Raw genomic sequence first — 21,704 nt, forward strand, 5'->3', positions numbered from 1 at the left:
GTACTTATTAGAAAAATTTATTTTAAAAACAGTAGATTCTCAGCTAAATGAATAAATATAAATAAATTTCGTTAAATGCAATACAAACTTATAATGCAATTCAATTTACATTTAAAAAATTAATTGTGTCTTTTAACAAATATGGCAAAAATTAAAAAAAAAATAATTTTAATATTTTGAGAATATCACATGGGAATTTATTTTGCATGGTTATATTTTATATTTTTATCTTACAAGAAATAAAATCTTCTTTTCAAGAAATTTTAATCGAAACAGTTTCGTAAAAACCTTAAAATTCTTCAGTTTATAAAAACTAGTAATAGTCAATAATTAAAATCTATTTTTTATTTTCCTACCTCTAATAATTATGCAAACATTTTCTATTTAAAATTTCGTCCGGTTTATAATTCTATACAAAATTTATATGTAATTTTAGATAATTTTTTTCTAGTCGCTATAAAAAATTAAAAATTGTATATGTGTTATACTATTTATTATTGTCAATTAATTACAAATTATATCTAGTGATAGTTTTTTCCGGTTTTTTGTTTAAAAAAAAAGAAAAATTTTGTAAAATTTCATTTGTTCAAATAACATGAACTTGTTTATATACATTTTCATATATTCTTATATACATATAATATGTAAATAAAAATGAAAGTCTACTGTATTTATAATGACACTACATACAATACTTTTACAATGTAATTTAATTTTTTTATTAAATCAAATTCTTTTCATTATTCTCATATTATTTATAATTTATTTATGTACATATTTATATTATAACGTGGATTTTATATATAATAATATTTATATATACATACGTATAAATAAATACACATTACATATATATATATATATATATACAAAAAATTGTTAACTATAATGTTAAATAATTCACTATTAAGAATATTAATAAATCTATTTTTATCATTATCAAATAATTACATAAATCTAATGGAAGAAAAAATTAATATAATAATATTATATTATATAACGATTACTAAGGATTACATGAGAATAATATATACAAAAAAAAAACAAACAAAAAAAAAATAATTGAACAAATAAAATACACACATATTAAAAAATCATATTTTATAAAAAAAAATTAAAAAAAGAATAAAAAATTAAAACTTCAAAGCCAAAAAAATGTTAATTCATTTAATTTTACAAAAATTAAATAATAATACACTTATATATACATATTCAAACAAAAAAAAATGTAAAAAAGTTTTTAATTAATAGTAATATAAAATCTATATATAAATATGAATATATATATATATACATATATATGTATATCGTAAAATCACAATAAAATACAAAAAAAAAATTTTTATAAATTTTTCACGTTTCGGAAACAAGGTGCCAAAATTCAAAATTTTCTAGAAAATAAAACAAAAAAAAAATTAATATTAATTCAAAAAAAAAGCAAAAATTATATAGGTGATTATAAATTATAAATTTATAATTAATAAAAATAAACAATAAATTTTAAAAAAATAAGTAATAAATTAATAAAAATCGTTTTTATATTTATAATAACACAACAAAAAAAAAAAATGAAATAAATCGTTCATCACAAAATTCAAAACAAATAAAAACTTGAAAGCAAAAACACAAAAAAAAAATTTTATTTTATTTTAATTTTATTTTAATTTTTTCCTTAATTTCCCCAGACAAATCTATTATAATTTAGAATTTTATCGAAAAATAAACCAAACAGCTACACTATACATTAACGTTGTACGACGACATCATTAATATTTAACAAATACTCTATTTCGAGGAAATTAAGAATTTCCTGAAAATTTTAAACAAATTTTCTGGTTAACCAACTTTTTTTTTTTATCATACTCTGGCGATAACTGGCGATAACAAAATTTTAAAAATTAATTAACTCAAACGTTTAAAATTATAAATTCAATAACTTGACATATAGCTATGCTCCCCTATAAAACATTAATTTTTATTTTTGTTACAGTTGTAGGGATATAAAAAATTTCCTATATAGGGAAATAATAAATTTCCTTCAATATTGAATATTTTCAAAATTAAAATTATGAACGAAATTCAAATTTATATCATTATAAATTATAATATAAGAATTCTTGTAAGTATTGTAAAGGTTATTGTGACAAAAACGAGTAAGTATATTATTGTGTATAACACAATTGAAAATTTCACATCAACAATAATATAATTCAATTAATAATAATTCAAGAGAGTATAGATACACAGGGAAAATTTAATATTTCCTCTCATTGTTAAATGATTATGTTTTAATAAAAATAATTATAATTATATTAATAAATTAAAATTATATTAAACAATTTTAGAAATTATTTGAACTATTTTCCATTATTATTAATTTTGAGTATTATAATAATTTAATTTGTACAACTTTTTTAAAACAAATTTCTCTGTGACATTTGAAAAGCCATATACATATTTAATTCTTATATTGTGTACTTATATATATACAATATTAGTTCTTTAAAGTAGATTTGTCAACGTATTTAATAATTTCATAAAATTTATGGCTACACTTTGCTGAAATCGTATTTAAAATTTAATTTTTCATATTTCCATCAATATATTATGGACAATATTATTTTTCATTAAAGGAAAAGAACTATAACACTTTTAAAACATACTTTTCTAAAGTCTGATTATAAATTGTTTTTTTACACGTTGTACGTACACAAAATGAACCTTTCATAATTTAAAGAATTTCTATACTTTCATTGTTCTCTGCAATACTTCTAAATGTGTTATCAAAAAAAAAACAAATTAAACAAAAAAAGAAACAAATATAATATAAAATTTATTGATGATCAGACAACGTTTAAATAAACTCCCCTACAAAAAGAAATTAAAATAAATAAAACAGAATAAAAAAATAAATTCGACTAATTTCATCTTGACTATATATTTTAAATAGGTACCCATCTATAATAACAAAAAAGTCTTATATACTATATTACATAGTTTTTATATGCAATATTTTATAAAAATAAAAAATTTTATATTATTTTATAAAATATAACATATACATTTTTTAAATATACAATATAAAATAAATAACGGAGTTTATTAGACATCAATTTAAAATTAAAAAATTACGGTTGTTGTATAAAATTATTTCAAAAAAAAAGAAAAAGAAAACGGAAATTAACAAATAAAATTGTACCAATTAATCGTAATTAGGTAAAAACAAAAAAATAAAAGATTTTAGTATAAAAAACCTAAACGACACACACACACACACAAAATCATAACTTTTAGAAAAAGCAAATAATAAAAACTCTATAGAAAGAGTTCAAATAACGTTCAAAACATTTTTTTTACTATTAATATCATATATACCAAATAAATTATAATAATTATATAAAAATAAATAAAAACAACATCACAAACATAATAAATTTGATAAATCAATATAAAGTCAAACAAATTAATATAAATTCCAAATAAATCATATTTGTACTTACATACATATATGTATATACAGATATATATATATATATATATATATATATATATATATATATATATACAGCAAAACAAACATATAAATTTAAAATCAAAATAGAATTTAATTAACAAAATATTAATAATGTTAAAAAAAAATTAAATTTAAAAATTAGATAAAAAACAAAAATATTAAAAAAAAAAACAAAAAAACTCAACATTCATAAAAATTTTTGAATTATTAATTTATTATATTAGTACATTATAAATTATTAATATAATTTTATATAGTAATTAAATAAATAATAAATTTGAATTAGATTTAAAATTATAGAACTCAAAATTACATGTATAATACTATACAATACAAAGCCAAAAATATTTTAAAGCCAAAAATTTTACTTACAGCCAAAAAATTATATAAATGTATTTAATTTATTATAAATTTACATAATTTAAAATTATTCCTGTAAAACTATAAAAAAAATTAATTATAATTTTATAGTTTTTTTTTATATTAAAAGTATTTTATTTCTTTGTTTTTTTTTTTTATATAATTTATGTTCGATTGTTAAAATTAAATATGTAATAACGAAAATATATAGTATTTGAGAAATTCAATGAAATATCATAATAGTGTTATACATTATAATTAACTTGTATAACAATAATAAAAAGGTGAAAAACGATAATTTGCTAATAAAAATGTTATATGTAAATAAAATAATAATGTAAAGGCCCACATTTCCATATATAATTAAATTGAAAATTAAAAAATTATAGAATAAGGAAATTAGTTTTTAAATATATTTACACATATGTGTATATACATACATATTATATGTATGTAATATAATATACTTTTTTAATTTTGTTTATATTATATATATTTTTATGTACAATATAACAGTCAATTTAAATTGATACATTTGAATAATATTGCAATAAATAAAATTTTTTGTTTTATTTTTTAATTACATTTAGGTACAGGGTTAAATTTTTTTTGTTTTATTTATAAACAATACAGATATTTTGTTCTACTAATTATATATAGGAATATAATTATACTTATATATAGAAGATATGTGTAAAATACTGATTCGATCAATTCGTGTAATTTTTCTTTAAACAAACAAAATAAAAAAAAACAAAATTATTTTATTCTTTTTGCTAACTTAATCGTTATGAATTTAAATAAAATTAAAAGTATTATTTACATATATATATATATACTATAAGGAAACAAAAGAAAAACAGTATTATACAGCATAATTAAATTTAATATTGATAATAAATGAAATGAAAAATACTACAATAGCCAAAAAAATAAATGATTATAAAAAATCAAGTCCTATTTTTATTTAAAAAAAAAAAAAACATATTATAAACAATATGAAAACTTAAAATATACATTCATAAATAAAAACAATAGTCATAGAAATTTAAAAAATAAATCCAAAATAAATTTAACAAAAAAAAAACAATATTAAATTTAAAACAATTAAATTTTAAGATCTATCAGTTCCAAATATACAAATGCATACATGATTAATACATATAGTATATATAGATATATATATATATATATATATATAAATATACATATACATATATATACATTCAATTAAAAATGAAAAGAAAAAGATTTGAAATAAGAAAGTAACAATTGCAACAAAAAATCTCTGAATTAATTATATACAAAATATTAATTAAAATGAAAGCCCACAAGAAAACAATTTAATAAACAGGAAAATTATAAAATTAATACAAAAAATATTTATTTTATACTTTTGTCTTATAATAAATTTCAAATTAATTTTTTAATTTTATAATTGGAATAATTTTATTTTTATTTTACATGTTATTTTCGAATTCTAAAAACTCGAGCCAATGGAGACTTTAAAAAATTTTGAAATACCTACATATAAATTTTAGTTTTTTTTATTAATATACACTATTTTTCTATTAATACAATTTTCTATATTAATATACAATTTTCTATTAATAAAAACACCTACATTGAATACTTATACATACTTCTATTTGGTTTTGTGTGGTATAAGGAAAATATAATAACGAACTACCGTTATATATTTACACGTATATCCATTAATATTAAAAAAAAATATTGTATTAATTATAATTATAATTATCTTTTATAAATTTACTTATAAATAAAATGAATAATATAATTTGTATTATATTAATAATATAATACGAATAATAATATATAAAAGTAAAATATAATCTTAAAGTATTGAATAATTTGCATTAAATTTAATTTTTTTTTTAATTCTATACTAATTAAAATATATATATATAAATATTAAATTATAGTTAGCATTTAAGTTAAGCCTATTTCTCCCTAAAATTCCTTTATTTTCTATCAATTTATAGTATGTACACATTATGAAATGCAAATTTTGTTTTGTATCAATTACATTTTCTATAGCTTAGTTCAATTTTTCTTATACATATTTTAAAATTCATACAATATACTTATTATATTTTAGAAATGTTACAGGAAACCAATAAAATCGCTTGGTACTTATAATTTTGCAAAATTATATTTTTAATTTTCTCTTTTGTTTTTTTGCGAAATATACAAGAAAATGCCATTTTATAAAAATTACTTAATACTATTATGATAATTAAGTTTCATTTTGGTGTCTACTGAATTTTTTTCTGAATCTAATGTGGGATATAATTACAAGGTTAAGGCAATGCATTTAATATAGAAATTCAATGTTTTCTTAAACCCTTACTTAATTAAGAATAAAATAGAACTACAACATAAATTTAATATTGCTTTCGCTTGCACGTAAAACTGTTATCTTCCATAGTACATTTAATAATTTTCTAAGTTTTATTTATAGAAAATGATAAAATCCAAAGATTCATCAATTTTTTCCGGTCCAAACTAATTGCGAAATTTTGAAAAACATAATGATGTGTTTTCAATCTGTATTATTATAAATATAATGATGTGTTTATTATAAAATCACACAAGGTCATAGCCACAGATCTGTTTAATTGTTTCAAATGCCGTTGTTGTTAAATTAAGATTCCTGAATTTACTTCTTATTTACGAGATTGTAATTTAATTTTTTATTTTCGATTCTAAATTAACAATTTTAGTTGGGCGATAAAAATTTTTAGACGTTATTTAACTTTTTTTTTTAATTATTTATTAGCAAAGTCTCAATTAAATTTAATTACAAAAAACAATTTCCCATTTCTAATTTATTTGATACTTTAAGATTAAATATTGTATCCAATTTCACATAATTTGTAAAATAACATTTTATATTCAATATTATCGTAGTGGCCCTTTACAATTTATTAATTCAAAAAAAAAAAATATTTTAATTACATTAATATTTGCATATTAATGCAAAAATAAATTAAAACAAATTATATAAAATAAATTGTAACCAAATGAAAAATTTTAATTTTTACTAATAAATCTGTGATTTAACTTTGTAATTATTATAAAAAAATATTATGTAAATTAATTAATATTTCCCAGAAAAATAAAAATTAATATTAAAATTTATGTATATATAATATTATAAATGATAAAACAAAAAAAACCAAAAAAAAAAAAAAACAATATTTATTTCAAACACGTTTTTAATTTAAATTTGCTGTTATTTTTATAAAATTTTTAATAATCCCAAATGCTTTAAAACAATTCATACACCTTAAAAAAAAATAATGAATACCCAATTTGTTCAGAGTTTTTCAATGACTGAAAATTCAAGAGTAAAAACTCATTTATTTTTAATGTTAACAATCTTCAATCTTTAAAATAACACATTAAACAATTGTCAAACAAAATGTGATTGTTTCAATTAACTTAAATATAGTTGTTAAACCAAATATAAACAAAGTTCGAAATTTTTTAAAACGCATATTGTTTTAATTTTAAATTTATAAAATCTATATTTTAATATAATTATTAATCAAATTTATGTTCTTCTCAACATTAATTTCAAAATAGAAAATTAACTTTCAAATAAGAATACTTATGTTATATTAACCAATAAAAAAAGGTTAAAAGGTTTCTTGTTATATTTAAAAAAAAAAATGTTTTCACAAATTAAAACTAATTATACGTAAAATATAGTTAAATTTAATTTACGCAATCAATTTATGAAATATAGGCTGAATTTCTTTAGTAGAAATTATAGAACAGCATATTCAATTAAATTTCAAAAAATCAAATTATGTAATAATATTAACATTAAAATAATCAAAACACTGGGTTATTAACATAAAATAATTATTACTTATAATAACAACATTACTGAAAATACTGAAATTTGTTAATATAAAAAAATCTCTCGAGAAAAAATTTATATAAGCAAGCTTTTAATTTTGCAACTATATTCGAATTAAATTTAAAAATTTATGAAACAATCATTAAAAACATTTTAAATATTCTTTAAAAGATTTTTTGATTAAATTTAAAAAACATATTATAATTTATTGTAAATCTGAATATTTTAAAATCACAATATTGTTTTTATTTTTATTAAATTATTTTACTACTTATAAACTTTTACTCGAAATTTATATTTTATATTAAGTGCAACGATTAGGTAGGTAAAAGATATCTTCCTACATTTAATTTTTCTTTAAAAAACATACCTATTACATTTAATTTTTTTTATAAAAATAATATTCTTACTTTATTTAAATTTATAATATTTATTATATAAAGACTGAATTTAATAACAACAAGAACATTAACAAAATAAAAACAAGAGAAACAAGTTAAAGTTATAAAATTAAAAAAAAATTATTTGCCAAACCAAAAATATTAAAAAACAAAGTAAATTTAAAAATCATACATACGAACAATACAAAACAATTTAAATTTTATTGAAATCAAAAATTAAAAATTGCGGACATTAAAACAAAAGTATATTAAATCCATAGTTATTAAAAGTGCATTCTTCTTATTCTTCAGTTATTTTGATTCCATAGTTTCAGTTATAATTTTTCAAATTACTAAAATGTAATTTTGTATTACTTTATGAAATATGCACACATTAACAATAATAATATTGAAATTGAATACCTACCAATTATAGTGTTGATTTAAGCTATCAAAGAATTCCTGCGAAAATAATTGGCGATAGCGAGCTGCATCCAGTCTAAATTTCCAAATATTATATACATACATGCGTGGAAAATAGTTTTCAATTTGGTTTGTTTCTTTCACATAAATTTCAAATCATAATACATAGTGCCGTAGGTTGCATAATAAATTTATTTAAATAAATAAATAATTTTGAATTTGTTGTTGATAATTGCATAATTAATAGCGTCTAGTGATTAAAACAGTATTGCTGCGAATAAGTCAATACAATACAATTTGATATATGCCCTTAATAATTGATCTTAATTTCTTCTATATAACCAATTTCATATTATAATTTCAAAAAAATGAATTATTACAAATTTTAAAAAAAAATTTATTTAGACACATAATATGCTATATTAATTTTTATGTATTAATTAATGTGATATTGATATATTATGAATAACCCTTACGCTAATATTAGAAGAAAAAATAACACAAAAAAACAATTGATTCCGAGATCTAAATAATATTCTCAATTACACTATAATTTACTCCAATTTGCTAAAAGTTATAATTTATTATAAATTAATATTTAATTTATTAATAAAATTGCATACAACACACAAACACATCGAACAGTACGAATTTATAATCAAACAAGAGAAAAATAAAATCAAAATAAACGTTTTTCTTTTAATTTTTTCAATCAAAAAACTGAAAACGTAACAAGAATAATATATAATAAAAATCAAATCAAAAAATATATAATAAGTATATTACAAATAATTAAAAAGAAAATATTATTTAAAAACAAAAATTAAATGAACACCATATGATTAATAATAATAATACAAAAAAAAAACAAAAAAAAAGTTAAAAGATGACAAAATAAAAATACCAAAACCAAAATAATTTAAATAACATTAAAAAAAATTAATAAAAAATATTAATAGTTATATATGTACGAATAAATGTAATCTATAAGTTAATGTTCTGTTATTTATATACATGTATATGTAATATATTAATTATATACGTATATGTACATACAAATCATACACAACATAAAATTTAAATATAAAAAATAGTTTTATCATTATTACTATTATGGAATTATTGCTGTAAGAAATCAAATTGAAAAAAAGAAAAAAAATAAATTAAAAAATTAAATCAATAAAAAAAAATTAGATAATGTTAATTAAAAACTATTTACTGTATATTTCAATAAAAATAATGTCCTTAAAAATGTTTTTCATTTATTTTGCATCATTTAATAAAAATTTAAAATATATATTAATATTTGTACCTCTGTAAGTTGCATCTACATTAAATTCTAGACTATAAAATCATACTACATATTACATTTACAAATCTCTTTTGAAACCAAATTTTTGTTAAATTTCTTCTTCTTTCTTTTCATAAAAATTACTAGTGTATATAAAAGCACACACTTTATTTAATATAATGAAATTCGTTTTTTTATTCTATTTCACCTCTAGGAGGAGCATATAGGTGGTACATTATATTGTAAATAACAATGGCCCAGTTTCGTTCGTTATTTTGTTCTTAAACAAGTAGGCGACTAGTCTTCGGCACTTTTTTCTTCATCCAAAACCCAATCGTGTACCTCGAATTTTCTTCTTAACCTTTTTCTTTGAATCTTTCATTTTGTTTTTCTAATGGATATTTCATTTTTCCAATAAGATGAATTACTTTTTCAATAGGATTTTTGAATTTTTCTCAAATTATCGACTGAACATATCACCTTCAAAACAAAGTGAATCCATGTTGTATACATTTTAGAAAAAAACGATATACCTAATACGGAGTGATTCTTCTCACTCCAAAATTACATTATACAATAATATGTATGATAGTTAATCACCTTCTTCTCATTTGGCGAGTAAAACAGCGAGATACACGATCAGTCCTTAAATATTTAAGGTTATTGATATTTACTGTTTTATTTTGCTGATATTTAATATCGATTATTATGAATATTAGTTTTATATTTTTTTAGTTTTTTATAATATGTATTGTATATTAAGCTTATAAAATTGAATGTAATTTTTAATTGAATTCGAGAATCTATTCCATAACACTAGCCATTTGGTCAGGTAATAATATAGTATGTACATATTAATAACAATATGCATAATGTGAACATTCCTTTTTTATGTATTTCTCGCTATTTATGTATTTCTCTGAGGATTTTTTTGAAACTTACACCTATGCATATGTGCACATTGTTCACAAAATTTAAAAATGTGCTATTTCCAAATTCAAATTAAATCCTCCTCATTGTTAAGACACTAATTTCATTAGTACATTAGCCCATGAATGATTTTGCAGCTTTATTGGACGAAGTAAAAAGCATCCTAAAAGAAGAGGAAAATTATCTTTACTAAAATTAACATTTTATTACCTTTTTACATAACAGTAATTCCTTTGAAATTCTTAAAATTTGATCAAAAATTTGGACAATTTTTACATAAATAAAACCTACTTTCATGTCGATATTTAAAATTGATTACAAAATTTCTCCCCTGATCCAAAAGTTTTAATTTTTTATGAATTACTAAATTTTTTAACGTTCTAATTATTCCAAAATTATGAATGACGGTCATTTTTCGAGATAAGTATCATTTGTATGAAAATCCTGTTGGAAAAAATTTATACATAACTATTTTTGTTAGCGATTTTATTTGCGTAGACCGCCAGATATTGGAAATTCGGCTCTAGCTTCAAATTTACAATAAATAAACGTGCCTTCACTTGTAATAAAATAAATTGCAGCTCCTCAATATGTAATGTAAATGACCGATTCAATTTATTAAATTTTAAACTTTTGATTAAACGAGAATTTAGTTGACCTTGACAACTGTGTGATACCCATACGAATTTGTTATCTTATGTGCGAATAAAAACGCCATAACTGACCATATTTGACTATGACTTTAAGTTGCCATATTATCATATTAATTTATGCAAAATTTCAGTATGTGTTTTTCAAAATACTGTGTGTGCAAAAATACTATTGAAGTTGTATGGCAGCTACCAGAAAGAGCCAAGAAATTTTAACGCAAATCTTATTAGGCACTTTGGCCCTACTAATATATTTGCTTGTGTGAAATATCAATTTAACAGCTTTTATAGTTTCTGAGATATAGCCAAATAACTTTTGAAATTGTACCAAAGCTACCAGAAGGAGCCAAGCAATTTCAACGACTTTTATCAAACACATTGGCCCTACTAATATATTCTTTTGTGTGAAATTTCAATACCGCAGCTTTTATAGTATCTGAGATATAGTCAAATAAATTTTGAAGTTGTATCGCAGCTACCCGAACCGGTAGCCAGATCATGTCCAATTTAAATAGGGGTCTGGTACTTACTACAATAAATCATTTGTGACAATTTGGTGCACTTAGCTCAATCAGTTTTTGAGCTATTGCTGGGACGGACGGACGGACAGACAAAGCTAAATCAACTCAGAATTTGACGCTGATCAAAAACAAACACTTGAGTCTATATCTAAGACCGTTATTTCTTAGTGTAACAAACGGTAAGGCAAATTTAGTATACCCTTCGAACATACGTTCGCACGGGTATAAAAAGCAGAAGAAAAGTAGAAGCGACAATTGAAAAAATGAATTTTCTTTAAGCTTGAAAAATTAAAATATGAGGTCGCTCTAATCATTTAAAATATATTAACTATCGAAATTACTGTCATATACTGCCAAAATTTTTGACACTTTCAATATACGCATTGTTGTTGTGTATTTTGAGTCATAATAGTGACGTTTTTACACCTTTACGCAAAAATAGTACATAAATTATTATTTTTGATAATCACATACCTGTGTGAATCCCGTGACATCATCGTTGTTATCTTCCTCATTTTTTTTTCAAGAAAATTTTTTTAAAGTGATTGCGTCAATTGGACGAAACAGACAATAATTATATTGTGGATAATAATTACTATTAAAAATGTTCAAAAGCTTAAATGAAGCTCAAAAACCAGTTCCAATAACATCAGGGCATCATGGAATAAATGCGAAACAGCCAAAAAAAACGCCCATAACCGAAGAGTATAAAATTTCCAGTACTGTATTAGGATTAGGAATAAATGGAAAAGTTGTTCAATGCAATAGTTTGAAAACAGGAATAAAATATGCTTTAAAAGTACTTCTTGATAATCCAAAAGCCAGACGTGAAGTAGATTTACATTGGAGAGCTAGTAGTTGCCTGAATATTGTGAATATTGTTGATGTTTTTGAGAATACTTATAGTGACAAGCAATGTTTATTAGTTGTTATGGAATGTATGGAAGGTGGTGAATTATTTCAAAGAATACAGGATCGTCAGGATGGAGCTTTTACGGAAAGAGAAGCTGCTCAAATAATGCATGAAATATGCGTTGCAGTTCATCATTTACATAGCATGAATATTGCTCATCGTGATTTAAAACCTGAAAATTTATTATATACTACACCAGAATCGAACGCAATATTAAAATTAACCGATTTTGGTTTCGCAAAAGAAACCCATGTAAAAGATACATTACAAACGCCCTGCTATACACCATATTATGTTGCCCCAGAAGTTCTTGGTCCTGAAAAATATGATAAAAGCTGTGATATTTGGTCACTAGGTGTTATAATGTATATCTTACTATGTGGTTTTCCACCATTTTACAGTAATCACGGTCTAGCAATATCGCCAGGAATGAAAAAACGTATTAGAACTGGTCAATACGATTTCCCTGACCCCGAATGGAAAAATGTTAGTCAAGCAGCAAAAGACTTAATAAAAAATATGCTAAGTGTTGATCCAGCTAAACGTTTAACAATCGAACAAGTAATGAAAAATAAATGGATTGCACAATACACAATGGTACCACAAACTCCTTTGCATACGGGCCGTGTCCTTAAAGAAGGCGAAGAAACATGGCCAGAAGTGCAAGAAGAAATGACGAGATCTTTAGCTACAATGAGAGTCGATTATGAAATGATGCATATCAAGGCGTTAGATAATTCTAATAATGCTTTACTTAACAAACGAAGAAAACGTGTTGAGGGGAAAGGAGGACAATAAAATTTGACAAAAAAAATATTTAAAAAAAAAAAAAACGGTTCTAAATTTTTTATTTGTGTTTTTCGCTGATTTTAATTATTATTATTTGTTTTTGTTTGAATATGATTTAGCATGCCAGCTAATTTTAAAAAAAATTGATTGAAATGGTTTAATCACGAATTATTTTTTTGTACTTTTCTGTTCGATCGAAAAGTAATTTTAAGGAAAAACAAAATAACTAAAAAAAATTACTAGGGTAAATATTAACAGTACTCCACATATTCCGTGGAATATTAATGTAAATATAGGAAAATTAATTAGTCATTAAGCCACTGAACAAGAATTTAGGTATACTTACTATTCTATAATATAAATTACTTACAATTATATATATATATACATATATATTATAGGTATATGTACGCATGTATATGATAAAAAAAAATTTTAATAACAATAATTACTAATACTTTACCTCGCAAAAATTAATTTTCTTTGGAGGTTAAGTACTCGTTAATTTCATAATATATACTATTTATATAAATTAAATTTTTATATAAACAAAAATAATTTGCTCCATGGTTTTTAATTGTATTTCATCGTTTTTTTTTAACTGCTGCGTTGATTACTTATTTATTATAGACAGACAGCTATATATTTATAATATAATTATTATTATTTGTAATTATATTAAATATAATACAATGTAAATTATACTAAAAATATATTTCTGATTAATACATATTGTATGTATCAAACATTTTTGTTAGCACTCTTATTAAATTCATTCCCATATAAAAAAGTAAATTGATTTCCTTATGTATTAATATATTTTTCTACAAGTTTTAAACTTTTACTTTTAGTTTATTTTGTAAGATTTTGGATAAATAAATTTTGTTAATTAATTTAGAAAATTAAGAATTAGAGATTGATTTTTTATTAATTGATGATAGAAAATATAACGAAGTAAATATGGCAATTATGTACATTTTAGAAAAATATTTTAAAAATTTTTAAATTCTAAAATCTGAATGTAAAACAAAAAAAACTTGACTTCTTTAAGAATATGTATTGCTAAATATTAAAAGTATATTATATTGATTACAAAAATTTGATTGAATCTCCAATCAAAATTCGAAAAAAAAAAGAATATTTTTTTTTCTTAATAAAGACATAAAAGACAAAAATTTTAAGACAAATCAAAACCGTTTCTTAAAATTTATATTAACGTATATGATAAGATTTAAGATTTTTTATACATTAATATCACACCATAAGAATAATTAATAGATAAAAAGAAATCAAAATTATAAATATTTAAATTAAATATAAAAACTGTTGCAATTTATTATTATTTCAAATATTTACTTATTATAAAATATATTTTTGGAAACTAATTTTTCCAATTACATACAAAAGTATTTGCTCTTCAAATTAGAATCTTGCAGCGACGAAAATATACAGATTTTAATTTTTTGTTGAACTAAAATACCGAATAATTGAATTTTGCAAAATTAAAAACAATTATTAATTTAATACAAACTAATATGAAAAAACAAAATAATATTACATCACCTCAGGTCTTACAGAATAATACTCGTAGTTCAGGAATATCAATATAATATCAATATAATAAAGTCATGTTATATCAGTTATTACAAAAATTTGGAACAAGATATACGAAATTTGTCTTAAATTTTTCAAATATCGAAAAAATATTATGGTAAAACTACTCTCATTTTGTAAATATAAATCGTTCCATTTTCGTTGCGCAGAAGTCTTGTGTATAACAACTTGTAACCACCTAAAGAATAAAAAGCATAAAAAAGATTACTAAAAATTATGAATGCTTTTCATTTAAAATATTTTAATTAAATTTTTTTTTTTTCTATAATTTTTTTAATTAATTTTTTTTTCTTTATTTTACGTAATTCTCAAATCACAAAAAAATTTGTTGCTTGTTTTCTCTAATTACAAATTTTATTTTATTTTTTTTTTGTTAAAAAAAGATACAAAACCGTTTGTTGTTCTTAAAATTTTTCCCTTTTTTTTATTAATTTTTCATGTTTTTTATTTTCAAAAAACGTTTTTTTGTTTTATTTTTGTTTATGTTATGAGTATAATTTTTCTACAATAAAAAAAAAAGCTTGTAAACAAAAAAACAGTATACATTTTTTTGGCACACAAAAATATAGCTAATTTAAATTTTTATTAATTCTATTAAAGAAAAATTTAAAAAAAAATTTATAAAGATTTTCTAAATAAATATATTAATTTATTAAAACAAATAATATTTCGATATGCTTAAACATACAAAATAGTTGTACAAAATATCCTTTTTGATTATCCTGTATTATTGCAAGTAAGCGGAACTATTATGTCCACTCTTCGAGAGATGCTGTGTATATAATAAAAATAATTTAATAATGAGTTTTTTCTTCCATTTAACAATACATTAATTATTGAATATTAAAAATATTCAAATATTAATTTTTTATTATAATAGGGTATAATGATCTCAAAGAGATTTTTTAAAACTAAAACATATAAATAATTAAGTACTAAAGTTATTAATCAAAAATGTCATTATTAATATTATATAAAAGTGTAATGCACTTTAATTAAAAAATAAAAATTCATAACTTGAATGTGTATTAAAATAGCAATATTTTCAGGTGCCAAAAGCAATTATTTCTTATTTCTTTATAACATAATACATACAAATTATTTATGTATATATTATATATTTTGTAATTATTTTTACTACAGCATATTTAATTCATTTGTTTTATAATCGGTATTTTATTTTTTTTTAGTACCTAAAAGTTAATTAAATTTAAAAAATTGAGTAACAAAATTTAATTTTTTTTTATAATTATATCTAAAAAAACAATGATAATAATTATTATAATAATAATATTAATAATAATAATAATTAATAGTATTTAAATTAGTTGCTTTTTTTGTTTTACTTTTTATTGATTATTTTATACCTAGTGTTTTTATTTAATAAAATTTTAATTATTTTTATTTCGTTTTAGCTTATATTATATATTACAATTGTTTTCTTTAGAATAGTTTTGTTTTTTTTTACATTTCTATTTTAATTTTCTTTGTTTTTTTTTTTTCTATAATTCAAATTGAATTTAATTATGTACTTGTTTTAATTTAATTATATTATGTAATATATTTTAAAAAAACGGTGAATCCCTAAAATTGTGTAGTAAATAGTCTCTTTTACTTCTTTTTTTTTTTGATATTTCTAAGTAATTTTTAATTATTTAAGAGTCGCTGTTGCAATATTTATTTAAAAATTATATTAAAAAAAATGGTTTGCAAATATTTTAAATTTTTGAAGTTGAAGTTAAATAATTTAAAAATTAATGGAGTATTCAATCAAATATTAGGTAAAATGTTGTCTAAATAATAACTTTTCTCTTTATATAAAAATTTTAGAATAAGCGAGCATTTTTATTGCATTAAAAAAAAATCTAAATGTTTTTTTTTAATTTGATTTTCTTTTTTAATAAAATGTAATAAACTTTATTTTGTTAAAAAAAAAATTGTTCACGTATAAAATGAAGCTTTTCTTTTGGTGTTTTTTTTTTCTTGAGATGAATAAAAAGTATATACGAGCTGAACTAAAAAAACAGAAAAAATCTTTCTTTTATTTTAAAAATTTTCTGAATGAAAAAACTATTTCGTTTTTTTTCCCCGACTCTTCTATTTTTGACTTGAATCATTATTCTTATATAAATCAACATTACAATTAAATTTTTTTTCGCTTTAAAATAACAAAAAAAGGAGGCAAACCCGTTAAAAATAAAAATATAAAAAACTTCTTAAATATATTCATAAATATTTATTTCATGACTTACAATTCTGTTTCTCTATTTCCTTTCATTTTTTTTTCTTTTATATCTCAAACTATTTTAAAATAGTTTTAGAATTACTATGTATGTATATCATTGAATACACTTTTAACAAAAATGTACCTCTACATATTTCTAATTATATTTATCAAAAAAAAAAAAAAAAAAAAAATTTCTTTTAAAAAGAAAAATATTAAACATGTCTAAATATTTTTTTTTGATTTAGTAATTAAATTAATATATTACGCCTGATCATCCACTAGTAACATTATTTGTTGTGTTGTTTCATTAGGATCTGTTCTACATTCAACCTGATGTGCATTCCAATCTTTCCTTTGACAAAATATTGAACAATATGGAGTTCGTCTACAAAGTGAACATTCCGCTAAAGCTTCTCGATTGCAATTTGCGCACTAAAAATATAAAAGAAAAATAAATTTAAAAAAAATGGAAGATATTTAATGAAAGAAAAGAACGAAAAATATAACTAACTTTTTTAGTAGCTACTAATTCAGTTCCGCTTAATTGATTCGCTATGTTTGAATCATCAACTTCTGCATGAACTCTTGCGGCTATTAATGCCGCGTCACGTTCTCTTTGTAATTGATCAATTTTTCGATTATAATGTTCTTTCAATTCTTGGTATAAACGTTTAAAATCATTAGTTGCTTTTGACATTGTCGAACAAATTGTATCTAATCGTTTTAAAAACTGATTTGTATCATAATCTGTAATTTATTAAAAAATAAATTAATAAATGAATATTTCTATAGTTATATGTTTATGTATATTTATATATGTATGTTTATATTTAATATTATGTATTTATTATTGCAGAGATAAATTATAGAACAATAAACTCAGCAAACTTAAGAAAAAAACAAACAGAAAAATAACAAGATTGGAAATTTCAAAAAGCATAGATATTCGCTAATTAAAAACTAAATTAAATAATAATAAATATACAAAATTTAATATTTTATCTCCCGTACAGAAAAATTCCTGTTAATCATAATGTATTTGTATATATTCTAATCTTTGTTACTTGAAATTTAATAATAAGAACGTAAAAATATATTTGTATACATTTTTTCCCATAATATAATTTTTTTCCAATTTCCCCATAAAATAAGAATTCCAAAACAATAAGATTCAACTTTGTTTGTTCAATTATAAAATCTTAAATTACCTTTTTCTATTTTATTTTTACACATTGGAACAGATGGTAAAAGAATCCAAAAAGGACCTGATTGCGCTAAGTCTGATGTTATGAATAAAAATTTAAAAGAAAAAAGGATGCTTTTAAAGTTTTTCGATTTCACTGGAAATTTATTTTTCGGATCTTAGACCGTGTATGTAACTAGTAAATAAATTCTGAAACTTTTATTTCTATCAAAACCATAATCTTCGCATAATTCGACAACTTAAAAATTAAAATTGATAAAGCTTAAATTTTAAAATAATTAAAATTAAAGAAAAAATAAATTAATTTAGACAAGCAATTCATGCAATATTTTTGACTTGTTCTTTTGGGTAACAAAAAATTAAAAAAGGAAAAGAAATCGTCGCAGAAATACCGATTAAATTTTAATAATGAGAAATAGAAATTTTATAAATCATTTGAACTGATTAATTGCGTTGTTGTTTTTAATTGATTCATAACTAGAATCGTGCAATTAAATGTAAATACAAAAATCCTGCCACGCATGCTTCATTAATTTGTTATTATTATATACTTACAAGTCTGAGCTAATGGATCAAGAAATTCAGATGATGCATCTAATGTATCACTTAAAGCTGTCCAATTTTCAACTTTTGAAACTAAATTTGGGTCTGCTGCTGATAATAATATTTCTTCTTGTTTGATAGGTATTTCGGTTCGTTTCTTTTTGGGCACGTGATTAGCTGTACCTATTTCTTCCGCATGATTGCGTCTTCTTCTTTTGTATGGCGTAAATAATCGAACTGGTCCCGAAGCAGCTACAAATATATAATAGGAATTGGTTTAGTGTTTTAAAACAACAATAAAAACAAAATAAATACTTGTTTCGTCATCACAGCATGCTTGACAAGTACAACTAGTAGCATGTGGAGTTAAAATCCCTTCATCAATTAAAGCCTGCAAGCTTCTACCACCGTATCGTATTGATCTTTTCCAGTCTTTACTCGAACCTCGTCCACATATATTTTCAAATTCACTAGGTGTATACCATTGCTCTTTAAATTTAATGCACCGACCTCTACCTCCTGATCCTAATTTACTTTTATATAATTCAGCTGTTGTCGCTTTACATCTTATTGGAAATACATCTAAATTAGCTGCATCAGCCCAATTTAGATTGGGAGATTGTTGATGTCCTGTTATTTGTACTACTGAACTTTCATATTTCATTGTACTATCTTGTGAATTACTACTAGTATTGCCACCGTTTCCATCATTCCCGTTCAAACCAGAACCCAATGGATCTTGATGATTTGAAGCGTTAGAAGACGATGGCTGTTGTTGAATAACTATCGTTTTTAAATCACCTGAGCTAACATCACTAACTACTGTTCCGCCTAGGAAAGCGTTATTGTCAACACAGAGCATTTGCTTAAAATGTGGGAGTTGATCAGGTGTTATAACATTGAACGCTGTACCAGCAATTAAAGAACCAACCGGCAATGAAACAGGAACTGAAACTACAGCATTACCTTCACTTGTTGCAACCAATCTTGTTCTACCCTGTGTCTGAAATAATGTAAAAGACGATTTTAGTCTAATAAAACAAAAAATTAATATGCAATAAAATATACTAAAACATTTGACGCCAATATCACTTTAATTAATCGTAAGTCTTAGTTCTCCATTATTTCCACTATGATGACGTGTTTAACAAAAGCAAAAAACTTAAAATTCAAAAACAAAAGATATTTCAACATTCAAAATAATTTTGCCATGTTTTTAAATAAAATTTTTTCTTCTGTGAAAACATTTTATACCAAGCGCTGTTATTGTTTGTATTTTTTATTGTTTCAATAGGTACTAGATCAGATCCCTACTTTATATACAGAATTCGTCGGTTTATCGTATTGAATAGAAGTATAAAAAAAAATTCTTCAAAAATCTTGAAACTTGTGATAGAGATGCAGTCCACTTTGAAATTTTTATATAGTTATTCAAACAAAAACCGAATAAGTACCTTAGAAAATGTTTTTAATACATATACTTGAACCCAAGCTTAACAGTAGCAGGCAAATATTTCTATCTGTCAAATGCAGCATACACATCTATGAGAAATATCTTCATCAAAAAAATTCCAATAGTAAATGTCATTTTAGAACTTCTATGGTCTTGAAATAGAATTAAACAATATAAAAAATTCAGTTGATAAAAAGATTTCTTTTTGATGCTTTTCAATTTCCATTTTTTTGTTATATAAAATTGCTTTCGTTGTAAGTTTGAATTTAATATTGAAATTTAATTTTTCGCGTGAATGGTACCTAAATTGCCAGTCAACAATTTTTACAAAGAATTTTCAAAACAAAAATTCCAAATACTTCTTACCTCACCATTTTCATGGTCGTCGCCTGTAGCTTCGGCGATGTCCGTCAAATCTTCCATATAAACGATCTCTTTTTCAATAAATAAGTCGGCAAAATTTTTATTTTGTTTCGTTACTTGCCACTCGAATCGAAGATATGATGAACTACATACACAATACACGCGCCTCCTAGTTTATTATTGTTTTGATTTATTCTTCTTAACAATAAAAAATTGTATTTTTTGTAATTTTAATTTTTTAATAAGTAATTTTTCTTAAATTTAATTGCATTATTAATATTAAAACAAGCTTATTAAATAATATAAATTACGCACTTCTAATTTTCAGAACAAAATTTATTATTTTGACACTTCTTCGATAAGAAAAAAAAAAGTATTTCGAATTTGCAGGCTAATTCGAGTATGGTATGCAGTTGTCAAATTTCATTTTCGAAAAAAAAAATTCCAGGGGTATGTATTATTTAATATGTTAAACATTTTCCAATTTAAAAGTCAAAAATGTTTTAATTCACAATAACGATATTTCGATAGAAAAGAGTTCACAAAATTTCCTTTTTGCCGTTAGTGGTTTTTTTTGACATCTATTTTCATGTTTATGTGGCATTATATGCACAATACTGTTCAACTGATTTTACCGTTC

General features: G+C 21.3%; 2 protein-coding genes across 3 annotated transcripts; one reads left to right on the plus strand and one right to left on the minus strand.

The window, feature by feature from the left end:
- The first annotated feature begins 12,419 nt into the window (after window positions 1-12,419).
- Window positions 12,420-14,373, plus strand: LOC129610205 (MAP kinase-activated protein kinase 2). The gene has a single exon (XM_055522658.1). The coding sequence runs from the start codon at window positions 12,563-12,565 to the stop codon at window positions 13,667-13,669; it is 1,107 nt and encodes a 368-aa protein (XP_055378633.1). The 5' UTR covers window positions 12,420-12,562; the 3' UTR covers window positions 13,670-14,373.
- Window positions 14,374-16,699: 2,326 nt separating this feature from the next.
- LOC129610233 (deformed epidermal autoregulatory factor 1) lies at window positions 16,700-21,393 on the minus strand. Of its 2 annotated transcripts, none has more exons than XM_055522717.1 (5): window positions 20,317-20,458; window positions 19,564-20,251; window positions 19,261-19,500; window positions 18,013-18,248; window positions 16,700-17,933 (listed from the first exon to the last, which is right to left on the minus strand). In XM_055522717.1, the coding sequence occupies exons 2-5, from the start codon at window positions 20,108-20,110 to the stop codon at window positions 17,763-17,765; spliced, it is 1,194 nt and encodes a 397-aa protein (XP_055378692.1). In that variant the 5' UTR covers window positions 20,111-20,251; window positions 20,317-20,458; the 3' UTR covers window positions 16,700-17,762. The 2 variants fall into 2 exon arrangements, with proteins under 2 accessions (XP_055378692.1, XP_055378691.1); XM_055522716.1 differs by lacking the exon at window positions 20,317-20,458 and adding an exon at window positions 21,068-21,393 and having other exon boundaries at window positions 16,707-17,933.
- Window positions 21,394-21,704: the final 311 nt, after the last annotated feature.

This window comes from Condylostylus longicornis, unplaced genomic scaffold (assembly GCF_029603195.1).
Source record: "Condylostylus longicornis isolate FDR11 unplaced genomic scaffold, ASM2960319v2 ptg000044l, whole genome shotgun sequence".
NCBI lineage: Eukaryota > Metazoa > Arthropoda > Insecta > Diptera > Dolichopodidae > Condylostylus > Condylostylus longicornis.